Source organism: Tenebrio molitor, chromosome 2, assembly GCF_963966145.1.
Source record: "Tenebrio molitor chromosome 2, icTenMoli1.1, whole genome shotgun sequence".
Classification (NCBI taxonomy): Eukaryota; Metazoa; Arthropoda; class Insecta; order Coleoptera; family Tenebrionidae; genus Tenebrio; species Tenebrio molitor.
In genome coordinates this window covers 1702426-1718195 of record NC_091047.1, presented here as the reverse complement: position 1 = coordinate 1718195, position 15770 = coordinate 1702426, and the positions used below count along the sequence as shown (strand labels likewise).

Genomic DNA, 15770 nt, shown 5'->3' with positions numbered 1-15770 from the left:
AGGAAAACATGATTTTTGTATAAAATGGAGACGGTTGCGGCTGATATTTGTATGTGGTTATAAAATGGGGGTCGTTGATCGCTCGTAGTTTCAGATAAAAATTGTTTGATTAGGGAATTCGTCTACGTGATAATAGTTGGTATAGTGATCTAGTTATTTATCCGTCAACTTGTCGAAAACGACCACAACCAACCACATGCGCAATCTATGACCACATGTCCGTGGGACACGAAAGGAGAAGGTTCAGTACAGCGTTATCGATCGGTTCCCTTGGGCGTGTTCTTTATCACAGTAATTTGCACAACAATTACGCGGCAATTGGGCCATAATGGACGGGAACAAGTTAGAATTGACCGTTAAGCCGACCAGCGATTTGCCGGCGAGCTACAAAGCGATACCTGAGGCTGACATGGAAGGTAAGGGTAATTGCATCATACTGGTTTTTAAAAATAAAACAAGTCTTCTATTTTCAGAGGCTGCAGTTACTCGACCTAAAAGCATAGTGAAATCGAAGCCGCCGACTCCGGAGGCTGACGGCGCAGACGAGAAGATGTTACCAAACGAGGAGGCGGTCGTGGCTAAGCAGTCGCCCAACGAGAAGCAAAATGGAGACGCCAAACTCGACATCGGTAAGCCAAAAGTTACCGTTACTCGTTTTTGCTTTACACCAGTTGCATGATGCAATCTCTTCAACCTTCACACTCTCGCTTGCCAGTCACATGATGCATAATTAAATGACGTCACAGGCGAGCTCAAGACGGCGTTCGTGGGGCTGACCAAAGAGGAGCTCATGAAATACGCGAATGACCCATTCTGGGTGCGGCTGCGCTGGTTCCTTTTCATCACCTTCTGGATTCTGTGGGGGATGATGCTCTTGGGCGCCGTCATGATCATTTTGGCGGCTCCCAAGTGCAGCCCCCCACCCCCGCGAACTTGGTGCGTAACCCCCACTCCACTCTCCCTCCATTCTATTTGAACTGTCGACAGGTGGGAGAAAGGCCCGCTGGCGGAACTGGAAGACACAAATCCGGAGCAAATCAACAAACTCAAAGAACTGGGCGTCACAGGTGTCATCATCCAGTGGCCCGAAGATGCCTACACCAGCTTTGACCAAAATCACGAATTCGTTAAAACGATTAAACAATACAAGGACCAGGAGGTGAATGTTATCGTTGAGCTGGAACCTGGGACCTCCAAGATTTGGTTCAACGAATCGGAGAGTCAAAATTCGGAGTTCGGCGATTACTACATTTGGAAACAGCCGAAGATCGTGAACAACGCTGACGGGCCGCAACCTCCCAACAATTGGGTCACGGTGAAAAACACTTCTTCTTGGACCTACTCAGAGAGTAGAAAGGAGTTTTATTACTCGCCGCAGGGGCGGCCGCAACTCAACTTCCGCAACCCCAACGTGACTGACGAATTCGCAAAAGTCATCAAGAAATTCTTGGGTTACGGGGCAAGCGGGGTCAGGCTCAGAGGCGCCCCTTATCTACTCGCCGACGGCAAATTTGAAGACGAGATCATTTTGCAGAATGCTCCCGGATGTTTCATGACCGACTATTGTTCCTATTCGCACTCAAAGACTGAAAATTTGTTAGAATTGTCGACGCTGCTGAAAGAATGGAGAGTCGTGGTCAAGAACATGACGGAAAATGGACCGTTCATGGTGGCGGACGATTTGAGCAACATCGAGGCGTACAAAGTGAACAATTCGTTCATTGTCGATCTTCCGCTGCAGTCGCATTTATTCCACAAGTCCAATGCCAACGTTACGAATATCGTACAAATGTTAAATTCAACGTTTAACATCAACAACATCACATGGCCTCTGTGGAAGATCAATTCCACCAGCGAATGGGACATTATTACGTATCTGATACCAGGTACTCCCCTGGTAACGTCCACTACAGTACAAAATAAGCAACTGTTGAAGATGCGAGAGTCGCCGTCTGTAATGCGAGGCTCTTTCAGTTTCCACGCGGTCAAGAATAACACAGTATTTGCATTCATTAGGTAATAATCGTATTTTTTAATGAATTAATAATCCAAAAAAATTATTTGATTTGCTTGCGCGGAACAGAGTCGGGTATGTTTACATAATTTCAAATTATTTGTTTGATTGATTTATTTATGAAACTAATATCGTATCGATTTCAGGGTGACAGCTGGAAACCCCGGTATATTGGTAGCCTTGAATCCTAGTGACAATCGCACTGTGGTGGACTTCCCGGCCAACATCAAGGCCGTATCTGAAGAAGTTACAGTCCAGTTGTGGAGTGAGAATTATCACGAGCCCGATATGATCATCAACGTCAAACAGAATGCACATTCGATACCCATTTCCCCAAGGTCTGCCATAGTACTGTCATACGTACCACCGTCGAAATAAGACGTTTGAGGCATTCCATTGTGCTTTTACTTTGATATTCCGTATTTATTTTGAAATATTGGACCAATTGTCACAATAAATAAAGTTTTTGAGCATGAAATATTGTTTTATTGAACTGGCTGAGTAACAGTGTGAACAGTGGTTCTGTAATTCTCCCACTTTCGGTGTGAAAGTACGGGTCATTTGTATCTTCCTCGCTAGCAGTTTGAGGTTAAGTGAAGTCCGTCGGCGTGAAGTTAGTCGCAATTATGTTTAGTGAACCCAAATAGTTTAAAATTTATCGAATTGTGAACAATCATCACCTCTTTGACATCATTTTAACCATCCACGATGGGAGTACCAGCGTTCTTCCGCTGGTTAAGCCGCAAATACCCCTCAGTGATAGTCCACTGCATCGAGCAAAAAGTGAGGTTATAGCGTATGTTTTGTACTCTATTTTCGAATTATGATCGATTTCAGGCCGTCGACGTGAATGGGGTCCGCGTGCCGACCGACTCGTCCGAGCCCAACCCCAACGGGGTGGAATTCGACAATCTCTACCTAGATATGAACGGGATAATCCACCCGTGTACGCATCCCGAAGACAGACCAGCGCCGCGCAACGAGGACGAAATGATGGTCGCGATTTTCGACTGTATCGACAGGATTTTCAACATAGTGAGGCCGCGGAAGCTGTTGTACATGGCGATCGACGGGGTCGCCCCTCGCGCCAAGATGAACCAACAGAGGTCGCGGCGTTTTCGCGCTTCGAAGGAGACGGTCGAGAAGATCAACGAGATCAAGCGGATCCGGGCCGAGCTGTTGTTGCGAGGCGCGGATTTGCCGGCGGAGAAGCCAAAGGAGGAGCATTTTGACTCAAATTGTATCACTCCAGGAACGCCGTTCATGGCCAGGTTGTCAGACTGTTTGCACTATTACATTCACGAGAGGCTGAACAACGATCCGGGGTGGCAAGGAATCAAGGTCATACTCTCTGACGCAAACGTGCCGGGCGAGGGCGAGCACAAGATCATGGACTACATCAGGAAGCAACGCGCCCAACCGGACCACGACCCAAACACGCAACATTGTCTGTGTGGGGCAGACGCCGACCTGATCATGCTGGGTCTGGCCACGCACGAACCAAACTTCACCATAATCCGGGAAGAATTCAAGCCCAACAAACCCAGGCCTTGTGATATTTGCGGGCAATTGGGACACGAGATGAAGGATTGCATAGGTGGCGCTGCGAGCGCTGAGACAGATCCGCAGAAAATTTGCGCCGAAACTGATTTCATTTTTGTACGTCTCAACGTGTTGAAGGAATACTTAGAAAGGGAACTGCAAATGCCCAATTTACCCTTCAAATATGAGTTTGAGAGAGTCTTGGATGATTGGGTTTTCATGTGTTTTTTCGTTGGAAACGATTTTCTACCGCACTTACCCAGTCTGGAAATTCGCGAAGGGGCGATCGATCGGTTGATCAGACTGTACAAAGACTGTGTCTACAAAACTGGAGTAAATCTCGTCGGTCATCGTTGTTGACGTGTTATTATTTATTTTTTTTTTGGTTGCAGGGTTGGTTGACGAATAGCGGAGACGTCAACTTGGAGAGAGTCCAACTCATCATGAACGAATTGGGCAAGGCGGAAGATGAGATCTTCAAAACTCGCCAACAAAAGGAGTTGCAGTTCAAAGCGAGAGAAAAAGCGAAGAGGCGCCGTACAGATGGGTACAACCAGCACAAACCTAACTGGGATCTGGTGAAAAACACGCAATTCGCCCCGACTGTAAGATTCGAGTTAAAAAAAAGTCTTGTGTAATAAATTGTTTTTGTTAGGCTCTGGGACAATCCAAGCCCGTGATGAACGCCCGTCAGGAGGCCTTCGCCATTCGCAAGGCCGGAATGCACACCCAAAAGTCCCCCTTGGAGTCGATGTTGACTCCAGTCGACGAGCAGCCTGGCACCCGGGGACAGAAGCGCCCTCACGCGAGTGACGACGAAAGCGACGACGACCAGGCCCACGACGAGGTCAGATTGTGGGAAGACGGTTTCAAAGACCGTTACTACGAATCAAAATTCGATTCGACACCCGATGACCTAGACTTTCGGTAATTTCCGGGTAAAAAATCGTCCAACATAACCTCACTTACATTTTGCAGCAATAACGTCGCCTTGCACTACGTCAGGGGTCTGTGTTGGGTCCTGCGCTACTACTATCAAGGCTGCGCTTCGTGGAAATGGTATTTCCCCTACCATTACGCGCCATTTGCTTCAGATTTTGTTCACATTGCAGGGTTGAGTACGGAATTCGAACAAGATTCGAAACCGGTAATGTGACGTCATTTGGCGAGCGGACATTTTGTCTGAACGGATTTGTTTCAGTTCCGACCTTTGGAGCAACTGATGGGCGTTTTTCCTGCTGCAAGTTGCAAACACGTGCCAGCCCCGTGGGCGCATTTGATGTCAGATCCTGTAAGGACTCCTGAATTGTGAATTTTGCAGATTGTGCATATCTTTTTTCCAGGAATCTCCGATAATAGACTTTTACCCGGAAGACTTTAAGATCGATCTGAACGGGAAGAAGTTTGCTTGGCAAGGAGTGGCTCTGTTGCCGTTCGTTAATGAGGACAGGTTGTTCAAAGCTTTAGCACCGTATTACAAAGAGCTTTCGCCAGCAGAAATCAAACGAAATGTGAGAGGAGACGATCGTTTGTACGTGGGGTCTAAAAATCCCGGTTATAACAACGTGAGGCAGTTGTATGTGCAAAAAATTGACATGCAGATGGAGGTTCACGTCAGCATACAGGGCATGCAGGGGTTGGTGCTTTTGACCGAGGAAAGCGTCGACTATGGCGGGTAAATAAAAAATAATAAAGCGATCGACAACGAAAAGAATTGATAATTAAAAAATAATATTATGTACATTTGCGCAAATACGTGTAATACGGATTCACTTTGTTACGTATTGGAAATTTTAGTTGAAATAATTTTCGAGATACTAATTGTCGACTTTTTATTGATTTCTCCCTTTTTTTTGTCGATTACGTTTGACAAAATGGGAAATTGTGAGTACGTGTACCAACGTTGTTGGTGGACGGTAGCGACAACATTGTAACGTCAAAAGTTACTAAATGTGGTGAAATTGAAAATTTGACAATTGACGATTTTTTGCAGTTACTTGGATTCTCCGGTGTTAGGCTTGGACGGCGTCTCCAACAACATGGTATGTTGCGTGAAATATCGTGATCCGAAGTACGATGCGGGCTTCATTTTTCCGGCTAAAAGACTCAAAGGAGCGATCGATCCTCCACGGGTTTTGAAACCTGGAGATTTAGATGCCGAGGCTAGCCGGAATTGGAGACCCATCATAGGAATGGTACCTTCGACGACCAGAGCCACTTTAGGAGACGCCGGCCACAGAATGGTGGGCCATCACGCTCCCAAATCGGAACAGAGACCGTATTCGTTCGTTCCGCCGCCCGCGAATCTAGACCGGAGGAACAATTATCACAATCGCGGAAACAATTACGGTAGGTACTCAAATCATTCAATTGGACCAATCGGATTTGAGCATTTCGGCGGTCAATTTGAATCGGTGCTTGATAACATTCGATTTGTTTTGGTCAGACGCGAGTGGTGTTCGACGCGATCGTGCGTTTTTAAAATGAGGGTCACTGGATCAAATTGATTTTTTTCTCGTGAATCGAGCGATTAAATCCGACGGCGATATTGCCAGAAACCCTCCAATAACGGGCCGCTGTTGTTGACGTCGAGACAATGGCGAAGGGGGCGGACGGGAGAAGGGTCAATTGTTTGTTTTAATAGGTGATTGGAGGCACGCGTCGTTGTCGACACGTGACCCCTTCATACTTTCATTATTATACGATTGCAATTAAATCGGTTTTAAGTCAGTGCACACTGCATCGGCACAACGTTGGTCTCGGTTTATTGCCCAAATCAGCGAGACGGCGGCATTTGTTTATGCGGCGACCAATAACGGCGCCCCTTCGACAACCTGCGACGTCCTAATTGGAGTATTTACCGATTCGCAGGCTTCCGTTTTTTGCCGCACAACTATTTTTTGAAAAATAAAGATCTTGCGGCCTCCCCATCTTGGACGGTTGTGTTTGATGCCGTGATCGTTATCGGCGTCCGGATCTTAATCGGTTCCGTTGTCGTGGGGCCCCGGGTCCGTCGCAGAGCCGCGTTCGCCCCGAAACAAGCAATTTGTCGAGCATTGTGCCCTTGTTTGTGGGTGTGACGCAACAATGACACCGTTCTGCCGGCGGCAGAGCGCGTAATTGAGGCTTTTGTGCGGCCGTCAGCACCACTGACACGCCTAATTTGACAATCACCACAACTCCAGAGGCCGTCGCTGCCGCCGCCGCCCCTCTTTAATGCGAAAATAGTTCCGGTTCGGAGGTGCCGGCAGACACCTAGTTTTCCGGCACTCGACAACTCGGGGATTTGTAAATTGAACTATTGTCCGGCCGAGATCGAGATCGCATTGTGACGACGCGGAATAATTCCGTGGGGCATCGGACCGGAAAATTCGCGAATTTCCACCACACGGGACGGTCAAGGAAGGCAATCAACGTGTGCGGTCGACGAAGTGATTCGATCAAAGGGAGGATCGCCACGGCGACGGCCTCAAGATGAGCTAGGGTAGGACACAGAACGGTGGTTAAATGTCGACGGGATTCCGACTTTAATGGGATTTGCAGGGGCGCCGCAGTTTATTACAGCCACTGCCAAACTCGACTGTTTTAAAAACCGTTCATTTCGCCCCGCGCGCCGCCCCTAAAAACGTACAAATACATTTAAAGGGACATTTTCGTACCCAGCAATGACAGTTTTTCGAAATTTGACGTTTAAATGACATCGTATGAAAAGTTTGCATTTCGACCGCGAGGTAGCGCTGTCGGTAAAAATTAAATACAGAAAATATAAAATTAAACTGGAATTTTATCGGGACCGGGGTCATTTTCATCGACTTTTTGAGAAAAATATTATTCGCAGGTTACGACCGAAGCGGGGGCTACAGCAGTTACAACAGTCAACCGCACAGCTCGCGAGGGGGCTATCAGCAAAGTGGTGGTTACGACTCCGGGTACAATCAAGGCAGCAGGGGCAACTACCATCAAAATCGCAATTACTACGGCGAGAGGAACGACCAGCAGAGGAGGCCCCCAGGCCCGTACAGAGACGGCTACCAGACCTCCAGTTCTAATTCTAACAGATACAACTACCGGAGGTAGAATATGTACTACCCAATGCACTAAGTCTATTATTAAACACAGCAAATCAGAGTTTTATTTTTTTAACGTACTGCCCACGTACAATATTTGCAGATAAAATAAAACGTCGGTCGACGTTTTTGTTTGAATATTTTGGAATGGTCAGTATTCACAGTTTCTTGTTTATGATTTTTGTACCTTTATAGCCAAGGTACACGGAGAATGTAGTATAGCAATGTAATGATGTGTTTTAAAATACGAAATAAACAATATGAGTTTTAGTAGGGTGTTGTTTTAATTCGCAATAAAAATTGCATGGCCGGAGAAGAATAGTGGCACTTCCGTTTCCGTTCGAGCTGATGAAAGGGACGGAGGGGGCCTCCGATTTGAGGACTCTTGTCTCAGAAACAAGAGTTCCACGGTAAGGGTGCTCGCTCATTGTGCGCTTATGGTAATGCGCTTTGTGCGCCACTAAATATTGCAGTTGTAAGCACTTCTTGCACGTTTTTGACTTTTCGCCTTCGTCCGTCGTGGCATTTGTGCCAAATTGGTCGCAGCGTCTTTTGTGGGAATTAACGAGGGGAACAATGAATATTTCACCTCGAACGGAAAATTTATGCGAACCCGCACAGCTTTTTTCGCAGCCTTCGGCGCGATAATCGTTGGCAGTCTCGATTGTAGATGAATTTTTTGATTTTGGTGTTTGGCGAAACGCTTTTCGGCAGCGACGCGCGAGGCTCTTATCGCCCCAGCCTCGTCGCTATCAAAGCGGGCCCCAGGTGACAGCCATTAGCAACACACAATATAGGAATAAATAGTGCATTAGGGCTTTTATCATGATAAGTACCGCGCGTTATTTTTTAGATTGTCTAGTGTTCGGTTGCAGACAATGCGAGCGTGGAGTACAAGAAGGGCCGTTGGTAGTGCTGGCACAATGCCCACTCGAGTGCATGTAGCTGTAGGTAGCTAAGGAGAGCGGCCACTTGAACTGCTGATGCAGGGTCGGGTTCGGTGGGGCTTTCTCCCCGTGACAAACCGAAAATCCCCGCAAAGGCGAAATATCGCAGTTCCTGGACGGCGAGCGGGATGAGCACGGACAAAGGCGTCCCGCCGCCTCATTTGGGGTGGCATTAAAGATCTCCCGCGGTGGTCCCGCGCTCCCACACGACGCAGCGAGCTGCGAAACGCATTCCCATGCATACTCGGCGACTCGCGATTATTTGGGGGCACTGGGATGTGATCTGACTTTGCGCCGGGGGCGCTCGGGCGAAAACGCGACTTTCTCAGGGGCCCACCGCGGAGATTTCCCAACCGCGTCCGGCAAAACCGAATTTTTCCCGTCCCATGTGTCGTCAAGCCTGACGCAACTCTCGAGCGCCTCTCGTCGATGGCATTTATCTCTGACGCCCTGTCACAAGACAATGGCGATCGTCTTCACGACCGGAGGCGCCAACGTGTCCAATTCGAATCGCTAATTGCCGGAGAAGGCCCCATTCATCTCGTTCCTGCCGCGTCATCCCGTAGGTGTTAGCGTCCTAAGACAAAACGTCGATTGTGGAGGGTCCGAAAGTATCGGCCTGGCGGCGACACTGTGTCGGATGTGTATTGATAGCTCCATAAAATGCTGTCCGGCCTCCTGGTTCTGACAGTCGAGATTTATCCGACTTTATACGGGGACGGCATCGCCGCCCACAAAAACACGCCGCCCCGAAAAATACGCCGCGCTAATTGTAATTACGGACGGAAGACGAAGGTCAGATGACAAATGGGTGGAATGTAATAATGCAGTGTAGCCGATCGGGGGTAGCGCCGCTTTGAAGCGCGTGGGGGCGTCGGCACGCCACTTGACCTAAGCCTCCGATGGTTACTTGGCAACAATTAATCACATCGTATCGTTAGCGTCGGCTTACAGGGATCCCGATTTTATTATGTGGAAGCATCGCGAATTATTGCAAACATTTTCGGGGACGCCGTATTAAAACAATCCCCCCAACGAGCCGGGCTTTCGCAGGTTCAGCCTGATCGCCCCATCCACCCCAGATAATCCTCTCAATATTGAGCTTACCTGTTTATGCGCTCAATTTACCGATCCGGGGCTCCGGTCCTGACTCACCCTCTTCTCCACCTAGCAACGCTGATTGTTCTTTAATAAAATTCCAAATAAATACGACAGCGCTAAATGTCACACTTCACAACACTCTTGGATCACTATCGCTCAAAACGTGGACACCAAATAACACAGATCGACAAAGTCTAGGATTTCTTTCATCACAGCTGTCATTTTTTAGCTGTCATTATTTTTTGCCTATGACGTCCTGTTTTTGAATAAACCGACTTGCGTTGTAGAGAAAAAAGAAGATTAGACATTGTGCAAGAAGCTATAAAACATTCTAAAGTAAATTATTTAAGACCCCTTTCGCGCAAGGTCAATTTTTTTCGGTTGTGATATTTTCATATTTGATGGCGGAAACAAAAGACAGAAATGTCACAAATTTGTATTGTCAGTGTCAAATTTCTCAAAGACGTTCGTGATTTCGACAGAAATGCAGCAAATTGGCAATAAGAAAGTTGTTCATCGTCAAACTAGAGAAATAATTTGTAATACGTTTGATTATATGAGAATAACTTTTCCTTTTGAACCACTGACAAAAATTGGTTTCCTTAGAATTTATTTTTTCAATCTATTTAGCGAAAATTTAAATTTACCTAGACATTCCTTTTTACGGCGTTTATGAGAAATTTGACCCTGACAATACAATTTTCTGACATTTCTCAGTCTTTTGTTTCCGCCACCAAATATGAAAATATCTCTATTACCTAACAATTCTTTCACCGCACTTTCCATCCTTTGTGATTTTATTTGTGGCGAAAAAAATCGATGTTCCTGTAAGAGGAGGCAGTCGGAAGCGTATTGGCACGTCTGTCAGGGGTGATGTGAGGGCGCATTCAAATGCACCCCTTTACTTGATCGTTGTCGTACGCTATCGCCTTGAGATGCAGGGGTGAAAGCAATGAATATTATATTAACAAACTTCCCATCGTCGCGAATTTGTTTATTGTCCCAACCACCAGACAATTACATCCCCATGCAGAGAATCTGGTCCCTAGAATTCGTCCACCCGCCGTGACTCACGTCCGCACTCTCCACCTCGACTGTCTTGGTCGTGAAAAATGTGGGAAACTGGCGAAAGCTCTTGACCAGTCTGCAAGATTTCCTCGTCGACAGACTGCCACTGGTCAAAACGACAAGTTTGTTTTGTTTTGTGAATGGTCGGTTGGTTGGCTCACCAGGAAGTGGTGCGAGCGACTCGCGGCAAAGCGAGCGCCATGGTCGTGGGGTCAGAAGATATCAGCTGTCGGACAGCGTGGGTCAGACTGGCGACCCATCGGTAGTCGTCGAATTTGCAAAAGAACTCTCCGTATTTAGAGACTTCGTGCCAAGTGCTTCTGTTCAGAGCGACGCCGTAGTTTTCCAGGTTGGACTTGACGATCACCGCCTGGGATTGGTACAGATGTGAGAAAGAAGACAAAAAGAAGAAATCTGTTACGTTGTAGTCGCTCGGAATCAAGTGGCCTTGTTTTGCTGTGCCCAACACGAGAAACCTACAGCTTGGACAGGTGCTAGCGTGATCTCTCATCAGAAACAAGCAGTGGATAAAATCGGGGGTCAAGTAGTTGTCGTCTTCCAGAAACAGGACCGGGCCGCTGTAGTCGTGCAAAATTCGAACCCGGTTGAAGACAAAGTTGCTTGTCCACCACCAGTGGTGCTTCAACTGGGTCACAGTCGCGTTCCTCCAGTCGTCGTCCAGGTAGTCTTGCAGAGACGGACCCGGGAACTCGTCCGGGTACATCTGCACAGACAAGGGGTAGAAGATCTGCATAGTTTTTGCAAAAGTGATGTTGTGGATGGCGCTGTTGATGTACGGTTGGTACACGTCGTGCGAAAAAATCAAAAGAGTGTTGTTGATTCCGGACGCCAGCGACAGACTTCTGATCAGTTGTTGCAAATGAGGAAGTCGGTCGTGGACCTGGAAGTTTTCTTTAGAAAACAGGTGCAAAAGGGGCGGACCCACCTGGACCACTATCACCAAATCAACAGAGACTTTTTTGTGTGTATTGTAAACGAGTTGTTTGATGTTCATCAAGTGGATGAAGTTGCGCAAGTCGTTGAGAGTGACTTGGCTCAACATCGGAGCAGAACTCTGGGGGTACTCCGTGTGAGAGTTCTTGAGGAACACGATGACAACTAGGCAGCCCCAAGCTAGCATCACAGTGGTGGCTAGTCTCGGGTTCATTTTCTTGAGGAAATGTCGCATTGCTGCTGGAGCTACCAGCTTAAGACTATTTAAGAGTGATTTTGTCAAAAAAATTTACTTTGACGTGCCAAATATTATCCGTTGCTATGGCAACGCAAGTTGTTAAACTTCAAATTAGTAAGGTTATGTCATTTTGATTTGACGAATTTCGAAAAAATTTGATTGAATTGGTCTTGTTAGGGTTTTGTAATCTTCATTTTCTCAGTCTTATGTTTTGTTTTAGGTGTTTAGAGGTGGACCCGAGATTGGGAGCGCGTAGATAGCGAAACCTTGTAGTTTGCCCCCTTGCGTGCTGTATCGGTAGAAAATCTTCCTAATCCGGTGCGATTTCCATTCGAACGGTTCGTCACCGTTCCTTATCTCATCGTAAACAACCTAATCTTGTCCGAAAAGCTGTGAAAACTCGCGTCGGTCGTGCGTCGACTTTCCGTACGTAAATTGCGAGAAAAGAAAACGAAAAATTATTTCACGAGAGGAGGAGCCGGCGAGGACGCGACAATTGGCAATTTGTCAGCAATTAAAACAAGAGATCATTAAATCAGTGGCGGTGGTGAGTCGCTTTTGTTAGGTCACGTATGACCCCTTATGTGCGGGGCCAGACCCCTCGGCCCCTCGCTCTTATCAGCTCTTCGGCACGGCGTGCCTCGTTTCCCAGTGGCGTGCCAAGATGCGGACTTACCGAATTTGTATTTTCAAAGTGTCGTAAATTATGCCTGAAGCCGAGGCTTTGCGATAAGAATTGTGTTGCTAAAGTGTTACTGCGTAAATATTGACAGTTTTGTTTGCCGAATGAGTAACCTGGTCAGGTAAGACGAATGGAATGTGAGGACGTGTTTTAATTTTTTTTATCTCCAGAAATGCTTTGTTCGAAATACAAAATATTTGCAGCGCTGAGTTTGTACATTTGCGCTGTAACGGTTTTACTTTTGAAATTTTCTCGGATGGAAAACACCACCAGGAACGAAGTGACAACTGTTCAAGGTCAAGTCTACGTCCAGAACACCACAGAACAAGAACAACACACCGAATATCCCGCCATAAGCGTGCCGGATTTTTTCGAAACTGTTGAAGAACTGTCGGAATTCATTTATTTGGCAAACACTCAACAGCCGGTCCTCAACCAAAAGTTGCACAAAGGCGCCATCGAGTTAGTCATCGTAGTTCAGGTGTTTATTGTTACCAGCTCACCCTGTATATGCTGTTTTGGCAAATACCCAAAATACCCATTACTAATGCAGAATAATTGACGCATCACTGAATTAATTCTGTTTAAGAAATAAATATTTGCCAGTTTTTACAACAAATCTAAAAAAATTATGTACCTGGGTAACTACCAATTACATCACGATCCAAAGAATAATTTGTGATGCCACCATAACAAAAAATAATTTTTATTGCGTCTTGTACAAGTCCCATTTATTCTCATTTTGTGTTTTTTATTCTTTTTACAAAAGAAAATATTCAAATTCTTCTCCAGATGACATCACTTCCTGTTTATCGAGCTTCGCTTGATTTCAAATAATATATATCTGCTGTAGCGTTTGCCAAAAATGTTTTTCTAGGTCCACAACCGTTCCCTCTACTTGCAAGAGCTGGTCAACAGTTTGGCGGCCACCCCGTCCATCAACACCACTCTCCTGATCTTCTCCCACGATTTGTTCGACGCAACCACCAACGCGGTGGTCCGCAACGTCAGCTTCACCAGAGTCGTGCAGATCTTCTACCCTTTCTCGATCCAGACCCATCCCCGCGAATTTCCAGGACCGGACCTGAACGACTGTCAGGACAGAGACGAGTAAACCAACTTATTTAGAATGATAGGGGTGTCGACGCTTAAATTCCAGACACCTCGCGCGGCCCTGTCCAAACCTCCATTTCACCGACACCTTCGGGAACCTCCGGAACGCCTCTTGCGTCCAGATCAAGCACCACTGGTGGTGGAAGGCGAACTTCGTTTTCGAGAAAATAAAGATGTTGCGAGAGTACAACGGATTGGTTTTGTTCCTGGAGGAGGACCACTACGTGGCCCCTGACTTTCTGCACAGTCTCAAACTGATGCAGAGATTTGCCAAATACTCCTACCCCCACTGCTGGTTGTTCGCCTTGGGGATCCACAACCGCATCAACTATCACATGTTGGCCGATTATGTACACCACCAGAAGGGAGTCAGTTTGTGTTTTGACCCGCAAGTTTCAGGTCTACGTCCAGAATAGCGTAGAGAATCTAGGACTCGCGTTTAATCGCACCATTTGGCAGAGAGTTTCCAGATTTTCGGAACATTTTTGCAAATTTGACGACTACAACTGGGACTGGTCGTTGAGACACGTCATCATGCAAGTGCCAGATGAGCCGAGACCGGTGTCTATGATAATGGCAGCACCGCGAGCCTTCCATATCGGTTCTTGGTGAGTCTCGAGTACTTAACGAGCGTCATTGTTTCGTCTTGGTCATAATATACTATCGTATATAGAATTCAAAGTCAATGTATACGAAATGTTTTGGTTTTAAGAGCTTAGCCCCAAATATAAAGATGTCGCTTGTAATGTTTCTAGCACAGGTTTCTGTAAATACGTATCATTTTTCCACGGCCTCCCAAATACATAAGACACTCGTCTCTTATCTCGGCCAGTCGCATTCGAAAAATGTCTGTTTTTGATAATTGCTATTGACAACATAGAATATATAGAACACAAAGTCCGTTGTAGATTTTGGAAAATCATACTGATAATATATTTCAAAACGTATCTCCAGGAGGCCGTGGTTTTTTCTTTAAATTGTGACAGTAAAAAAATGTCAAAATATAATTGTCCAGTTTTTAAATGTTTTAACAAAAACCTCTCGGCACCACTTTCCGAACCCTTTGAGAGATCGAATCAGATTTTGTAGATAGAAATCCTTTTGCCAAAATCCATATTTAGAAAACTAAACGCTAACAGACAAAGAATTTTTAATAAGTTATGTTGTGGAATTCATTTTGCTCCAAATTTTACCAGTAGTGGAAGACTAAGTCCTGCTTTTGAAGGTAAATAACAGTCAAAGTCAGTGGTTTGTACTTTTGTATTTTTTTTTAATGTATTTTTCTCCTTGTAAAAATAAATCAGTTTAAATATTAACTGATGTTGTTCTTATTAGAAAAAGTATCTACATATTAGGTAATTGAAGGTATTTATGACGTATTTCCACTGGGAATGCCTCATAAATACCTTCAATACAATTTAGTAAAATAAAATAATAAAATCCATTTTTTTTAATACTTAGCCCCAAAAATGCAGAGGGCGCTCTTGTTTTATTTCAAACAAATTTCTTGAAGTTTGCATTCTATATACGATAGTATATTATTATATTATCTATGGTCTTGGTTTCAGTGGGGCTCACTCTACCGACGACTATTGTGACCCCAACGAGGCCATCTTGAAATTTAAAAACGCGCAAATGGATTTGTTCCCGAAATCGTTGTATGCGCTGGAACAGGACACCTTGCTCACGACTAGTTACAATGGGGGCTGGGGGGATCCCCGCGACCACGCTTTGTGTATGGGAATGAGTCGCTTGTAACCTCATTCTTTTCACTCAAGAACTATTTGGGATCTCAGCGTTGGCTAGGTTGGTAACACTTTAATTGTGACGTTTTGAATAAAAAGAATGAATTTTTTATAAGACATTTTTGAGTATTGTTTTCTACCTGGAACGTTAATAAAATAATTACCTGAGTTTTTTTTTGTGAGGCATCAAATGTCAAAATTGACACTTGTCATTCCATGATACTCTAACCCGTCCGAACGTCGAGAATGAAGAGCTGTCAGGAACGAGACCTAATGAGCGATCGCGTCGACATTCCTGG

The 15770-nt window shown here is 45.7% G+C and overlaps 4 protein-coding genes across 6 annotated transcripts; 3 read left to right on the top strand and 1 right to left on the bottom strand.

Annotated features, from left to right (window-relative positions):
* Window positions 1-177: 177 nt before the first annotated feature.
* CD98hc (CD98 heavy chain) lies at window positions 178-2492 on the top strand. Of its 2 annotated transcripts, none has more exons than XM_069037191.1 (5): window positions 178-416; window positions 474-629; window positions 747-936; window positions 988-2016; window positions 2161-2492. In XM_069037191.1, exons 1-5 carry the CDS (start codon window positions 329-331, stop codon window positions 2390-2392), a joined length of 1695 nt encoding a protein of 564 aa, XP_068893292.1. In that variant the 5' UTR covers window positions 178-328; the 3' UTR covers window positions 2393-2492. The 2 variants fall into 2 exon arrangements, with proteins under 2 accessions (XP_068893292.1, XP_068893291.1); XM_069037190.1 differs by having other exon boundaries at window positions 178-422.
* Window positions 2493-2591: 99 nt separating this feature from the next.
* Window positions 2592-7896, top strand: Rat1 (5'-3' exoribonuclease 2 Rat1). Its single transcript, XM_069037169.1, has 9 exons — window positions 2592-2797; window positions 2852-3889; window positions 3949-4161; window positions 4212-4483; window positions 4535-4703; window positions 4758-4847; window positions 4900-5231; window positions 5550-5905; window positions 7395-7896. The coding sequence occupies exons 1-9, from the start codon at window positions 2723-2725 to the stop codon at window positions 7631-7633; spliced, it is 2784 nt and encodes a 927-aa protein (XP_068893270.1). The 5' UTR covers window positions 2592-2722; the 3' UTR covers window positions 7634-7896.
* A 2754-nt stretch (window positions 7897-10650) lies between these two features.
* LOC138122837 (alpha-1,6-mannosyl-glycoprotein 2-beta-N-acetylglucosaminyltransferase-like) lies at window positions 10651-12021 on the bottom strand. 2 transcript variants are annotated; one of them, XM_069037206.1, is made up of 4 exons: window positions 11686-12021; window positions 11161-11640; window positions 10901-11109; window positions 10651-10845 (listed from the first exon to the last, which is right to left on the bottom strand). In XM_069037206.1, the coding sequence occupies exons 1-4, from the start codon at window positions 11926-11928 to the stop codon at window positions 10689-10691; spliced, it is 1089 nt and encodes a 362-aa protein (XP_068893307.1). In that variant the 5' UTR covers window positions 11929-12021; the 3' UTR covers window positions 10651-10688. The 2 variants fall into 2 exon arrangements, with proteins under 2 accessions (XP_068893307.1, XP_068893308.1); XM_069037207.1 differs by having other exon boundaries at window positions 11161-11463.
* A 112-nt stretch (window positions 12022-12133) lies between these two features.
* Window positions 12134-15590, top strand: LOC138122832 (alpha-1,6-mannosyl-glycoprotein 2-beta-N-acetylglucosaminyltransferase-like). The gene is made up of 7 exons (XM_069037201.1): window positions 12134-12478; window positions 12528-12734; window positions 12784-13094; window positions 13491-13723; window positions 13773-14076; window positions 14126-14334; window positions 15295-15590. The coding sequence occupies exons 3-7, from the start codon at window positions 12786-12788 to the stop codon at window positions 15482-15484; spliced, it is 1245 nt and encodes a 414-aa protein (XP_068893302.1). The 5' UTR covers window positions 12134-12478; window positions 12528-12734; window positions 12784-12785; the 3' UTR covers window positions 15485-15590.
* Window positions 15591-15770: the final 180 nt, after the last annotated feature.

Excerpts from the sequence above, each read along its gene's own strand:
- CD98hc (XM_069037190.1), top strand. The coding sequence starts at position 329 with ATGGACGGGAACAAGTTAGAATTGACCGTTAAGCCGACCAGCGATTTG. Across the intron at positions 423-473 it reads GGCTGACATGGAAGGTAAGG|AGGCTGCAGTTACTCGACCT; the intron begins GTAATTGCATCA and ends TTCTATTTTCAG. Across the intron at positions 937-987 it reads CCCCCACCCCCGCGAACTTG|GTGGGAGAAAGGCCCGCTGG; the intron begins GTGCGTAACCCC and ends AACTGTCGACAG.
- Rat1 (XM_069037169.1), top strand. The coding sequence starts at position 2,723 with ATGGGAGTACCAGCGTTCTTCCGCTGGTTAAGCCGCAAATACCCCTCA. Across the intron at positions 2,798-2,851 it reads TCCACTGCATCGAGCAAAAA|GCCGTCGACGTGAATGGGGT; the intron begins GTGAGGTTATAG and ends GATCGATTTCAG. Across the intron at positions 5,232-5,549 it reads GAAAGCGTCGACTATGGCGG|TTACTTGGATTCTCCGGTGT; the intron begins GTAAATAAAAAA and ends GATTTTTTGCAG.
- LOC138122837 (XM_069037206.1), bottom strand. The coding sequence starts at position 11,928 with ATGCGACATTTCCTCAAGAAAATGAACCCGAGACTAGCCACCACTGTG. Across the intron at positions 11,641-11,685 it reads ATTTGGTGATAGTGGTCCAG|GTCCACGACCGACTTCCTCA; the intron begins GTGGGTCCGCCC and ends GAAAACTTCCAG. Across the intron at positions 11,110-11,160 it reads TGATTCCGAGCGACTACAAC|GCGGTGATCGTCAAGTCCAA; the intron begins GTAACAGATTTC and ends TACCAATCCCAG.
- LOC138122832 (XM_069037201.1), top strand. The coding sequence starts at position 12,786 with ATGCTTTGTTCGAAATACAAAATATTTGCAGCGCTGAGTTTGTACATT. Across the intron at positions 13,724-13,772 it reads GACTGTCAGGACAGAGACGA|ACACCTCGCGCGGCCCTGTC; the intron begins GTAAACCAACTT and ends CTTAAATTCCAG. Across the intron at positions 14,335-15,294 it reads GCCTTCCATATCGGTTCTTG|TGGGGCTCACTCTACCGACG; the intron begins GTGAGTCTCGAG and ends TCTTGGTTTCAG.